Source organism: Syngnathoides biaculeatus, chromosome 12, assembly GCF_019802595.1.
Source record: "Syngnathoides biaculeatus isolate LvHL_M chromosome 12, ASM1980259v1, whole genome shotgun sequence".
NCBI lineage: Eukaryota > Metazoa > Chordata > Actinopteri > Syngnathiformes > Syngnathidae > Syngnathoides > Syngnathoides biaculeatus.
The window spans coordinates 3,336,157-3,349,584 of record NC_084651.1 but is presented as its reverse complement, the minus strand read 5'-3'; the positions used below and the strand labels follow the sequence as shown (position 1 = coordinate 3,349,584).

The window sequence follows — 13,428 nt, the reverse complement described above, 5'->3', positions numbered from 1 at the left end:
GGGATTTAAGCCGCGCTTCGGCGTCGCAACGCGATCGCTTTTATTACCGCCGGTGAGGAGGTCACGTCGGGTGTGTCACGATCTGGGTGAAGAGGAACAGGTGGCTCGTCTTTTTTTCTTCTTTTTTTTTCTAGGTGAATCCCGATGAGCAAGTCTGCGAGTGGGCGGGAGGCACGTCGGGCTCGGACGGGTCTGCACACTCCTTCTGGGTCTCCTTCAGGTTTTCAGTTCTCCAATTTTGGTCGGGAATTTCCCGCTTTAAAGGCCTCAAGGCTCAAAGTGATTTGATAATTTTCAGGAAAAAAGAAAAAGATTACTTTCAATCACTTTCTAAATTGTTTTCTGTCTTTATAAAATTGTTGAGTAAGAAATAGAAAGTAAAAGTTGCAAAAATTCAAAGCAACCAAATAGACAAATCTAATATCTTTTTTTGTAAAAAATAATAACTTGATGAATATTTTCATAAAAATGTTTTTTTTTAATTAAAAATACTTTACCTCTTTTTTTTTTATTTCCAAGTCATATACCATATATCCATCCATCCATCCATTTTCTTTGCCACTTATCCTCACGAGGGTCACGGGGATATAACATATATTTCAATTCAAACGTAATCAGTTTTAAAAATGCCAATTATAAAACATATTTAAGGAAATATAAGTTTTCAATTATTTTGGGGGCTATGAGAACCTACGCAATTCAACTCTCTAAAAATGTCCACTAAAGAACAAAACCTAAAAACCGCAATGGCCGCTTTCTTAATCACCCCGACATAAGTTGACCACGATGACTGTGAGGCAAGCTAACCCCAAATCTTGAATTATTTCCCCCCCAAAATTAATATATTTTTGTATAGAATCAAACTAACTTCTCATGTTAATAGGTTATTTGACCCTCCTCTCCCACCATAAAATTAGTCGAGTTCTTCGGAGTAATAAATATGCTCAAAAAGGTTTTACCACGGACATATTTTCCATCTTTATCTGACAAGTAGCGCCGGACTTTCCCCGAACGCTTAAGTATGCAAATGTGCAGTAAGTGTATTTTATCACTTTGGCTAATTAACGCGGGCTTAATCCCCGGACACCTGTTAGCCTTGTGTTTGACTCGCGCTTGTATCAGATCGGCGTTGAGGACTTTCATGAATGCTAATCAGCCATCCGAGAGACAGCAGAGAGCTTCACGGCGAGAACGTGTGATACGTCGTCATCGTGCAGCCGTCCCCCGGTGTCGAGATTGCGGCGAGGATAGCCGCTAAAGACGCTTTCGTTTTTTTTAACAGTGTGAAAACACAGCGCTCGGGGTGGGGCAAATGAGCTGGCATCAGATTATGCGGTTCTTCATTTAATTAGCAAGCGGGGTAATCACGCGCTAACGAGCTGCGAAGACTTGAGGGACGACCCGATTGCTTATTTTTGCATTATGAACGGCTAACAGTGGAAATTGTGACACCCGACAGCCCAAAATGGCATAGCATAAGCAACACCCAGACAGTCTACTGTTCACAGTATAGTGAGTTACAATAACACTTCACTATATTTAAACATTTATATGAACCTGTGTCGAAAAAGCCAAGCGTGGAGAGTCTCTGTTGCCAAAATACACAAGCGCAATAGGGCAATCAATAATTGCCAACACCCAGGGGAAATCCACCACTTCCTTGACAACTGCACCATGATTTTGTGGTTCAATTTAAAAACAAAATGATACAACACAGTGTAATTGTACGTGGAGCCTCAAAACCAGGGTCACAGTTTTTCTGCTAAAATGTGTCGGTAGATATCGCTTATATGATCAAAGGTTGTCACCTGATATTATTTTTTTTGGAATGGGCCGCTTCAGTGGCGCTCTGTGTGCCACGGACGTCACTCAAGAGAAATCTTTGTCAGCTCCAAAAAATTATTTGTGAATATGCTGCCAAACAGCTTCTGCCATGCAAAATAGAACTTGGGGGAAAAAAACCATCCAACGGAAAACACACAACAATTCTGCTTCTGAAATACTTGGGAAGTGACAAAAAGCTCTGCACTCGTCGCAGCTCCGTCGTTGAACTTAAACGACTCATTTTGACCCACACGGAATATTAATAAAGTGATTTTAATGGCGGCCGCACGGTGGATCAGCTGGTGAAGCGTTGGCCTCACAGTTCTGAGGACCAGGGTTCGATCCCGGCGCCGCCCGTGTGGAGTTTGCATGTTCTCCCCGTGCCTGCGTGGGTTTCCTCCGGGTGGGCATTCCGGTTTCCTCCCACATCCCAAAAACATGCACCATTAACTGGACGCCCTAAATTGCCCCTCGGTGGGATTGTGAGTGCGGCCGTTTATCTCTATGTGCCCTGCGATTGGCTGGCGACCGGTTCAGGGTGTACCCCGCCTCCTGCCCGTTGAGAGCCGGGATAGGCTGTGGCGCCCCCCGCGAGGATAAGCGGCACACAAAATGGAAGGATGGATGGATTTTAATGGCATAAAAAGAGGGAAGCTCGTTAGTGTGCCGCTTCTTTTTCTGTCGCTGTGCAAAGTTATGAAAACACGCATTTCTATAATTGAGGGGAACGGACGAGCCGGCATCGGATTGTGCTATCATGCACGTTTTTGATTGAATTAACAAGCTCCAACGAGCCGGCGAGAGAGCGAAGGGGGAACAAATTGGAGGAATTACGTAATTGCTTATTTGATCGCGATCAGTCATTATCAAAAGCTAATTAAGGTCCGACAGAACGGCGCCAATTACAGACCCCCACCACCCACCCCAAATATTGCAAATGACTCAGTACCCCCCCAAAAAAGGACCTCTCCAAGTACCCCCTCCCGTCTTACACTTCTGACCCCACCTCGACCGTCCTCCTCCCCTTCAATTTGGGCTGACACGAAAGTGTTTCAACTCGAACAAAAGCGTTCCTCTTTTCGGAGAGGAGCTCTATTGTCAGCGGGGGTAACAATAGTGCGCCCCAGGGAGGGGGGTGGCGGCGGGAGAGGGGGGGGGGGGTGACGATCACGCTGGGTCATCCGGGTTGGAGCGTGTGCGCATTTTAGCCGGGCGGCCATGCGTTATTGAGTCGTGCGGGCAAGTTAGGAGTCGGAAAGAGTTGGGTGAGGATGGAGGGGGTGGGGGGGGGGTTGCCCTCATTAAAACCCCCCCACCCCGGCAACCCCGCCCACCCCCGCAAACACCCCAGCCTGGCCCAGCCCAGCAGCAGGTTAAGGCAACATAACAGCCTAATTAGAGGTGAAGGTGAAATGTCACTTTTGGCTTTTGCTGCTCGCTTGATCACCGGAGCAAAAACAACGCGAAACTTTTGGAGGCCGCTCGCGTCGTCGTTAACGCCGGCCGCTTAGCCACGGCGAAAGCAGAATAAGAGCAGCTTTTTCAAACGGTAAGCTTAAGTAAGCTAACTTTGATTTGAACAGTGGGAACTCTATCGACGTACACCTACAAATATTCTGATTTACTCAATCCTAGAAACGTGATCAAAGTTGTCATTATCTTAACAGAAAGTGAAGAAAATGGAATTATGCTGTTAAAAAAAATTGGACCTGACCTCACTAGCGAGCGCAGACTTGCGATACGCGGACCGTATTGTGGTCGAGAACTCAACTGACTTCACAGTAAGCAGCCTTTGGGGATATCGTGAACAATTCAGCAAAAAAAAAGTATCCAAGTTGTATCGTGGCACTCCCATCAAACAAAGCAAAATAAAGAGAATTATGCCTTTAAACGGCAAAGACCGAGTCCGAAACGTTGGTGTTCTGATTTGATTCCAACAATCATATCGAATCAATCACAAAAACTGCCTTCTACCGTCTGAAGAACATATCAAGGGTGAAGTCTTGGATGAGGAAAAGCTCATCCATGCTTTTATCTCAAGTACACTTGACTGTTGTAATGGTCTTCTGACTGGACTCCCCCCCCCCCCCAAAAAAAAAGAATATTAAACAGCTGCAGCTCATTGGGAATGCTTCAGCTCGCGTTCTGACCAAAACAAAGCGGTCAGAGCATAGAACTCCAATCCTAAAGTCCTTGCACTGGCTTCCAGTCAGCTTTAGAATAGATTATAAAGTTCTGCTACTGGTCTACAAATCACTAAATGATTTAGGTCCTGAATACATGAAAGAAATGCTAACGGAATACCAAACCCAGTCGACCTCTGAGATCGACTGACTCAGGTCAAATAGTCGAGCGCAGATCCCAAAGCAAACATGGTGAAGCAGCATTTAGCTATTATGCTGCACAAAAATGTAATAAGTTGCCAACAGAGGTGCGGTCAGCCCCAAGTGTGAATGTTAAAAATCTTATTTTTCTCGTGCTTTTTAGAATAAATCCACTTTTTGATCACATTACTTGCACGGTATGCGGTTTCAACTGTCTTTTTTTCCTTTAAATGTTTTGTTTGTTTGTTTTATTGTTTTCATCCCGTTTTAAATGTTTTATCTCTTTGTTTTCAAATGCTTTTAATCATGTAAAGCGCATTGAGTTACCTTGTGTATGAAATGCGCTCCACAAATACATTTGCTTTGCTTTATCCATTTAAAATCACATCTTGGGCACATCTCAGTCTGCTAACGCTAAATAGCTAAATCTATGTCTGGGTGCTTTCATCCCTTCAATCGTGCACTGAACACTAGTGGGGAAGCAAAACTGATAGACACAACATAACGCTTCTCGTAGTCAAGTATTCTTTATCCTCTGTGAAGAATGAGTAATATTTCTGCTGTACCGGGAGGAGTTTATATGTTTCAATCAACAGCATGTCCGCCCGACCATCGTATACTGCCCTGTAAGGCTCAATCAATTGATGCCCTGTTAATTCAATTTAATTATGTCAAGTACAATATTTGCTAAATTCATGACTTCCTCGTATTGCTTTCTATCTTTACCATCTACCACCCCACTTTTCCTCTTTACGCTCACAGCACCACCAGCCTTTCAAGGTCCCCCAGCCCGGTACCTCGGCCTGCGTATTAGTGTTTCAGAGCAAAAGAAGCCCCCCGTCGCCCCCCTCCCAAGTTGGATAAAAAAAAAAAAAAAAGAAAGAGAGAAGGGGGTCCGCCGCATGGAGGAGCATTTCAGCGTGGAGTGGAAGAAAGAGGGCGAGCCCGGGGCCGCTGAAAAGGCGTCCGTCACACCTGCTCCCCCGACACTTGAATGGGTTACAAGTCAAATGCAAATGAGGAGTAACGAGGCCGCCGGCGTGAATGGAGCGCCCGACGAGAGGCGAGAGAGGTCGCACAATGCCGCCGGAGCCTCTTCAACTTCGTGTGAAACTCAGGTGGCGGCGCACCTTTTATTGTAGGCCATTTTGTGTTTGCCGCGCCGCCACAATGAGGAGGAACGGGCCCCGAAGGCGTCCTTGCGTCGCATTATTGTGTCACCGATCTGGATTGGATCACTTTATGCAGGCAGCTGCTGCCATTCACAAGATTTTCCTTTTTTGTCGGTGGCACAATTAAGAGATTTCCGGAAATCGCGGCTACTTCCACTGCAGTCTGGGACGTGTCCATTAGCTGGGAAGCCTTTCGTGTTTTTGTTTCATGAATATTACAATTCATATGAAGTGAAAGTGAAGAGTGCAAAAAGACGACGGATGTCGTTTGCTCACCTGGTATTCATAAAAATTGAAATGATTAGCTTGGGTGGGGCACGGTGGATCAGCTCACAATTCTGAGGTCCCGGGTTCGATCCCGGCACCGCCTGTGTGGAGTTTGCAAGTTCTCCCTGTGCCTGCGTGGCTTTTCTCCGGGTTGGGCACTCCGGTTTCCTCCCAGATCCCAAAAATATGCAACATTAATTGGACACTCTAAATTGCCCCTAGGTGTGATTGCGAGTGCGTCTTTTTGTCTAGAGGTGCCCTGCGATCGGCTGGGAACCAGTTCAGGGTGTACCCCGCCTCCCGCCCTTTGACAGCCGCAACCCTCGTGAGGATAGGTGGCTAAGAAAATGGATGGATGGATGATTAGCTTGAACGTGAAATCAAAAATGAGTAAAAATCACCACAGTGCTGCATTTAGCAGGAGTTATGTTCCCTCAACAGGGGAAAATCCAAACGCATTTCTTAAATTATTCTCATTTCCGTCCTCCTTGCGACGCAAAGGACTCGATGCTGCGACGTGTCCTCGCTTCTGCAGCGTGGAGGTCATTTCACTCCTCCGCCCCGCACTGCGTAAACAACCTTTGCTGAGTTTGGGGGGCAAATTTTGTCTGAGGGTGGATAGGTAGAGGGTAAATATCAACGTTTTTAAGGGTGCCCGCGTGGCGACGTGCAGGTAACACGCCGGCATCCTGGCACTTCCCATCCAGTTTTTGTCTTTGCTTCCCTTCAGACAAAACCACCATAAAATGAATTCAATTTTTTTTCTTTAAGTAATCCATTCGACTGAAGTGCACTCCACCGCTAAAATGAACGACGTCGTCGTTATTTCGCTATTTTTAAACAGAAATGAAAACGACTTGAGCCTCACCATGAAAAGATCTTTATCTTGGAGATCAACGGCGAGCAGGAAGGCCTTCTCCAAGCGCTCATGTCTGCGGGGAGGAGGGGAGACAATCAAATGTAAAATAGAAGTGTCAAAAAATTGCTCAATAACGACATTGACTGGAAGCGCTTTTGAAACGCCCAGAAAGCAAGCTAACAAACGGCAAAACTTGATTCCTGTCGTCAAGCGCCAACTGGGGAACAAACAAAACTCGGGAAGAGACGCTTGCTGGGTGCGCGCGTCCTCCTTCAATTGATGTCAGCGGAAAGAAAAAGAATGCAGGTGGGCGATAAGGGAGGAGGAGGGAGGGATGCCAGCAAAAGGGGGGAGGGTGGGAGAAAGAGATGCTAGCGGCGGGCGTGAACAACAGCGTCCGTTTCCACCAGACGTACGCCAACAGATGCCGGCATGAAAGGACGGCGCAAACCGGTGTGCGATGTTTGAAATGTGCATCAGCGGAAGGGCCAAATAACTCCAAAAACCTCTGAAATGCAAGTCCCCCCCCCCCCCGCCCTCTCTTTTTGGGGGGGGGGGGAGAAACCATTTTTGGACCGCCGTACTTCACAATCGTACGGCCCCTGTCGTCGCGTTGTCGTCACTTCAAAGGCGATTTACAGTATTCTCCAACAGCGGAACGGCAGAAGCGCGGTGGCGGGGGCGGCAGAAAGATGACAAAAAGTAGAAGAAGAAGAAAAGAACTTGAATGGATCGTCCAAACGTGAGTTTTTGGAGATCCCAAATATGCAAAAAAAACAAAATGAAGAAGAAGCTGCGGTACCTGAGAAGATGGTGGAAGAAGCGTCTGGCGTATTTGTGGACCGCCTCCTTGTAGTCCGCCGTGACGTTATCGGGAAGAGGCGCAGGGGGGGCGTAAAACGTCGCCAACGCGGCTTCGAGTTGCTCTGCGCACAGAAATAATCAACAAACCATATCAACTACAGTAAAGCCTCGAACAAATCGGTTTTCGAACAAAAATTTCGAGATTTTTTTGCTTCTGTTTTCGAAGGAAAATCAGTACTCGAATGCACCCCGAACCCAGAAATGACATATTGCGCGCGGCCAGACCAGCTGACCCACGCTGCGCTTTCTTGTGAATTCCCACGCCGCCGAAAAAAACGGAAATAACATCATGCGTGTGGCGCAAACAGCTGACCCCAACCACAACGCATCTTGTTATTGTCTATTCAAACACCCTCCGAAAAACCCCCCGGGAATGAGATAATGCCCGTGGCACAACCAGCGCACTTTTGTTATTCTGTATAACAGCTTCTGTACAGAGACGTGTCCCAGTAGTGACTGTTGTTAAACTATACATGTATTTCTACTATGTAGTTTATGATCAGGAAAATCGAAAAAAAAAAATGCTCTAAAAAGCCTACATTTTTAGGCTTGGAACGCATTATTTCTTTTTCCATTCATTGTAATGGGAAACATCGTTTTGGTTTTTGAACAAATCACTTCTCAAACTGTTTTCTGGAACGGATTGTGGTCAAGAACCGAGGCGTCACTGTACTTCCAAAAAGTGAACAAAAAAAATCGAATATGGACCACTACCATGACTCCTAATGCCTTTCAGTAACTCTTCCAGTATCTCCATCGGAACCTGCTGATGATACGATAAATTCAGTTGCCACCACTTTAATCTGAGAACATCCCGAATGAGGAGGCGCAGAATTGCGAGCGTTCGCTCATCCTAGCGCGTCATCGGCAGGTTGCAACAAACCCACTGGAGGAGGCACAGAAAAGAACCGAACTGGTGGTCCCGGGAAACTTTCATGAACGGAAAACGGGTTGTGAATTTGCTCCTTTTTGACGTTTACTGACGAAAGAAAACAACCGCATTACTTTGCCTTAACCGCTAGCTTCACGCTAACAGAGATTGAGAAACAGCGCAATTACCGATAGCATTTACAGGACGTGGCGTCCAAATATGTATAAGCAATACATATTTAAATGATGCCACATAAACAAAAAACCCAATCTTCACAGGGGCATATTCAGTATGAAACTGACAAACCTTCAGTAGTTATGAAACTCTTAGCCGAGTCGCGCGCACCGGAAGGCGCCGCTATGAATGAATCGACGCGCATAAAATATGCACCAACAAAAACCGGAGCCAGAGACCCACCCTCGGTGCGGGCGTCCAGGGGCAGCCTCAGCAGGTGGTTGGCGACGGCGCTCAGGCCTTGCCAGCACTGCTCGGCGGCGGCGCTCCAGTCCGCGGCCTCCAGCACGCCCAGCGCCTCCCGCACCTGACCGGCGCGCAGACGCTGCCGGAGGAGCTGCACCCGATCCAGCCGGAACCCGCTCGCCGCTCCTGAGGGACGGTACGATGACGAAAGGTCACTTCCTTGCGTCATCATCAAAAGAAACACACAAATACATAAAGATATATATGTTTTGGAGGGAAAAAAATGCATCCAGTTGTTGAATGAAAAAGAGATCAATTTCACCTGTAACACAACAGGAGGTTTAACAGTGCAATTGATATTATTATATTATTAATATTATTCAACAATTTGGGGTTTGAGGACAAGGTTGGGGTTTCAAATTATGGCTTTGAGCATGGGTTCAAGTTTCAAACAAAGGTTGCTATGGTTTCAAATTGGAGTTTTGACCCATGGTTAGGATTTTAAATTCGGGTTACGGTTTCCAATTATGGCTAAGATTTCATATCAGGGTTCATGTTTGAAATAGCTGTTTGAACCCAGGGTCAAGGTCGCAAATTAGGAGTTCCATGCAAAGGTTCGTGATTAAAAAATGTGATTTTAAATCGGGGTTGCAACAGTCATTTTGTTGAGTTTATAAAATCCAAATTCAATTCGACTATTAGCACAAAAATATGTCAAAGAAGTAAAAAAAAAAACAAAAACAAAAACACACACATCTTATATCCGCATCTCCTAAATTCAGTAACTACCCTCGACAATATATATATTAAATGTATATACGGGATATGTTTTGGTCTTAAGTCAGTTTGAGTTAACCAACTTCTTGTATTTATTTTGAATAACTTGATTGTGCTTTTGTGTGAGATTAGAAGGCAACTGAATAATGAACCAACGAGCTCCGGTACAACCTCGCCGCCAGCCGCCGGCGTGTGTGATGAACGGCCAAGGCCGATCACGATCCATTGTGACCAGATTACTTTAATTTACATTTTTTTTTTTTTTGGGTGGGGTGGGGCTGCCACATTCCCGCCCATGTTTATATACGCGCCAAAATGAACGATGCGTTCTGATTGGACGAGCCTTCAAATGTTCTTCTGCATTCATTCGAGTGCCGACTTGACGGCGGAAGGTGTACGCGTGATTATTTGTGTGCGCGTGCGCTCGTGTGGGAGGCAATTCAAATGACAAGCTAGCAATTAGCAAGTCCCAAATCCCTGACAGAGTGCGCTAATGTGTGTCAATACATCTGCTGCACACAGAGTGTGTGTGTGTGTGTGTGTGTGTGTGTACCTCAGTCAAGTCAACTCATTTGAAAGCTGAGGTTAGCGTTAGCGCCAGGGTCAGTTTTGAATTTGGGTTCGGTGACAAATTCTGATGATCAAATCAGAAGTGTGTGTCCCCCCCCACCCCCCCTGGAATTGGCACACACACTCGGATCACCTAATTCCCATCCCCAATATTTTCCTCGCTGTTCTTCCAGCATCGCTGCTGGTACAGGGCCCCCCCCCCTTTTTTTTTTTTTTTGTGTCGCACGTGCATGCCCAGATGAGATATCTCTGTGCAGTCAGGGGGTGGGCTGTGCTGGGGTTGGGGGGGGGTGTTGCTTGTGGGGGTTTGCACCAGTGAGCTTCTTTCCTCTTATGGGGGGAATTTGGAGCTGGGCCAAGTCTTTCTTCACTCTGTCATGTAGCGAGCCTTGTCAAAGGAGTCAACACAGAGAAGTGCGTGCAAACAAACAAGTGTGTGTGTGTGTGTGTGTGTGAGTTTGGTGGTGGTGGTGGTGGTGGAGGGGGGGATTATCACGGAGAAAAAGATGTGCAGTCGCTTCCTTCATCAAAACGTTGGCACGCCATCAGAGGAGGCAACACCATTGTTAGAGGACACCCCTCTCCCCCCTTTTCCTCATGCATGTAGACGCCGTCTTCTATCCGCACACACACACACACATGCGCGCACACATGCGCGCACACACTCGCTCGGGCCTACCGCACAATGCGTTCGAACCCGAACGGACGGGCAAGTCGCGGCAAAAACGAGAGTTGGCGACTCCCCCCCCCCCCCTTGCGTTGAGCGATTGGATATTTGGACGTCCTGATCAACGAGCGCTGGAGGCGGCGGAGGGTGTCAAACTCGTTCGAGCTCAAAATTGATTACCGGGAGGGCCGGACCGGTAGATCATGGCCTATATCTACCAAATTATACAGTCCGTAATTTAATAACAAAAACTTCATGATGCCTCAGTTATTCACATACAGTATTTGAACACCCTGCTATACTCCCCCAGGTTCTCCCACTTAGAAATCATGGAGGGGTCTCAAATCTTCATCATATGTGAGAGATAATCCATCCATCCATCCATTTTCTTTGCCGCTTATCCTCACGAGGGTCGCGGGAGCCTATCACAGCGGTCAACGGGCAGGAGGCGGGGTACGCCCTTAACTGTTTGCCGGCCAATCGCGGGGCACCCAGAGATAAAACTGTCGCACTCACAATTACACCTTGGGTCAATTTCGAGTGTCCAATGAATGTAGCATGTTTGTGCGATGTGGGAGGAAAACCGGAGTGCCCGGAGGAAAGCCACGCAGGCACGGGGAGAAAAGAGACAAGGCGCACGGTCTGAGACACTGAGTGTGTGTCTCTCGCGAGCACGTTTTGATTGGCAAACTTTTATCAGCCCCCCCCTCCCCCCGAGGGAGAGCGCGGCCACCGCGCACGATTTATCGGAAAACTGCGCGCCCCGCAATGCACCTGGAAGGGAAGGGGAGTGTGGGGGTGCGTATGCCCCACCCGGGGCGCTTTATTGAATGACCTCTGAGAGCAAGACTGCCGCTCACCTTGACGTCCGTCCGTAAATTCACCGGAGGAGGCGACGGAGCTGCCGGGACAACCCGCAACCGAGGACGAAGAAGACCGTTGCCTTCGTTAAGTCTGTCTTCAAGACAGGGCGAGGGGTTCAAATTGGGGTTTCGAGGGCGAATAAGCTTTTCAAATGAAGTTGAAGGTTTCAAATTTGGGGTTCAACCAATTTTTGGGGATTTGGAATGTGTTGTTCACGCCCGGGTTCGGGTTTGAAATAAGTTTTGTTTCGATTGTAGTGTGAAGACAAACACATGGTGTACAATTTGCGCATTCGCTACATACCCAGTTGTAATTTCAAGACTGCTAACAGCCCCCCGTGGAAAACGAGCATTATCGTATCCGGGTCATCGGCGCCTCCTTCTGGGCCCGCGGCCCACTGCAGTCTCCGCAGGGGTCCGGGGCAGCGTACGTGCCGGCCCAGCTCGAGCGTGGCGGTGGGGGTCGCATCCTCGGCCACCAGCGCCACCTCGACGGGCGCCAGGCCCACGTCCAAGAACATCAGCTCGCCCTGTTGGGTCGCCCCCGCCGCCACCACCAAGGCGCCCGCCGGGTGCCAGGCCGCGATGGCGGGTGGCATGGGGCAGGGGGCCCGCAGGGAGACCTCCCGACGCTGGTCGTAGAGCACCAGGGAGGAGTCGCTGAGCCCCAGTAGGAGGAGGTTTTCGCTGGGGTGATGTGAGCAGGTGATGGGGCGAGAGGGCAGAAGGACGCGGGCGGCGGACAGGCGGTGCAGGCGACCTTTGGCGTATTCGTACACGCTGGATTTAGCCCAGGACGCCTCCCTGGAGGCTTGGGGTCCCGCGGGCACTTCCACGGTCAGCAGCTGGTAGGGATGAAGATTGCTGAAAGTGCAAACCAGAAGATCATCTTCCGTCTGCATTGAGCTCACGACCTGAGGACACAAAGGGGATTTGACAACAATGTTCGAGTTTCAAACGTGCGTGACGGTCTAAAATGAGCGTTTCAAACCAAGGCCAGGTGCAATTCAAGGATTGAAGCTCGATGTTCTGGTTTCAAGCCTGTGTCAGGGTTTCAAATGAGGGCTTGTAGACATGTAGACTGGATTCGAGTTCGGGTTTGAAACCAATCTTTGGGTTTCATATCCAGCTTTGAAGCTGAGATCAGGGTTTCGAGTTCCGGCCAGCCCTTGAAGCCACTTTGGGACGGAGGAAAGCGTCACGGCCGTAAACACCAGACTGTCAATCAAGGACGCAAAGGATAAGCTCTTCATTTTCAACTCAAGGTTAAACAAACGCAGCTTCTCCCCGAGCGCCAGAGACGACAAACAAACATCGCGGGCTAAACATCCTCGGCCGGGGAGACGAACGACCACAAACAACAATCGTCGGTCAACGCGAATCCAATTCCGAGAGACGACGACTGAAGACGAGGCACCTGGATCGCGGCCAGGCTCAACGGTCGCGCGGTCACTCGGCGGAGCTTCTCGGGGGAGCGTCGGGGGATTTAAGCCGGGCCACAAAGCTTCCGTTGGAGGCCCGCGCTGAGCGTGGCGGCTTTTGCTAAATCATGCCGTTTCATTTCACCGTGAGGACAGAAAGATGCGCCGTCTGCTGCAAAAGCTGCCCGGCGCCACACTTTTTTTTTTTTTTTTTGGCACGAACTGCCAAAAAAGGACTTATAGGGGAGGAAGGGGCTCAGTTTTGCCTGCGCATGGTCTACTGAAAGCATTTTTTTTTTTTCTCGGTCTTGGTAATCCCCCCGGAGCAGACTCCTGCTGCTCCCTGGGGGGTGAGGACAGGAAAGTTGGGGGGGGGGGGAATCAGTGCACAGTAGGACTGGGGTATCCCCAAGAAAGGCTTGCTTGTATAAATGTAAAAAACATGCAATATTTTCATCATGCTCCGTCCGTTCAGTGAATTTGCTTTAGTTGAAGGCATCTCTAGGCAAGAATGACACCTGATTGGTGG

At 48.3% G+C, this 13,428-nt stretch overlaps 1 protein-coding gene across 9 annotated transcripts in view; it reads right to left on the bottom strand.

The window, feature by feature from the left end:
- wdpcp (WD repeat containing planar cell polarity effector) overlaps positions 1-13,428 on the bottom strand; it is a 66,279-nt gene that overhangs the window by 15,027 nt on the left and 37,824 nt on the right. For all 9 annotated transcript variants that reach the window (XM_061838139.1, XM_061838137.1, XM_061838136.1 and 6 more), the window contains 4 exons: positions 11,783-12,392; positions 8,599-8,787; positions 7,249-7,372; positions 6,456-6,519 (listed from right to left, as the gene is read on the bottom strand). In XM_061838139.1, coding sequence (XP_061694123.1) covers positions 6,456-6,519; positions 7,249-7,372; positions 8,599-8,787; positions 11,783-12,392 — 987 coding nt within the window. The remainder of the gene's footprint in view (positions 1-6,455; positions 6,520-7,248; positions 7,373-8,598; positions 8,788-11,782; positions 12,393-13,428) is intronic.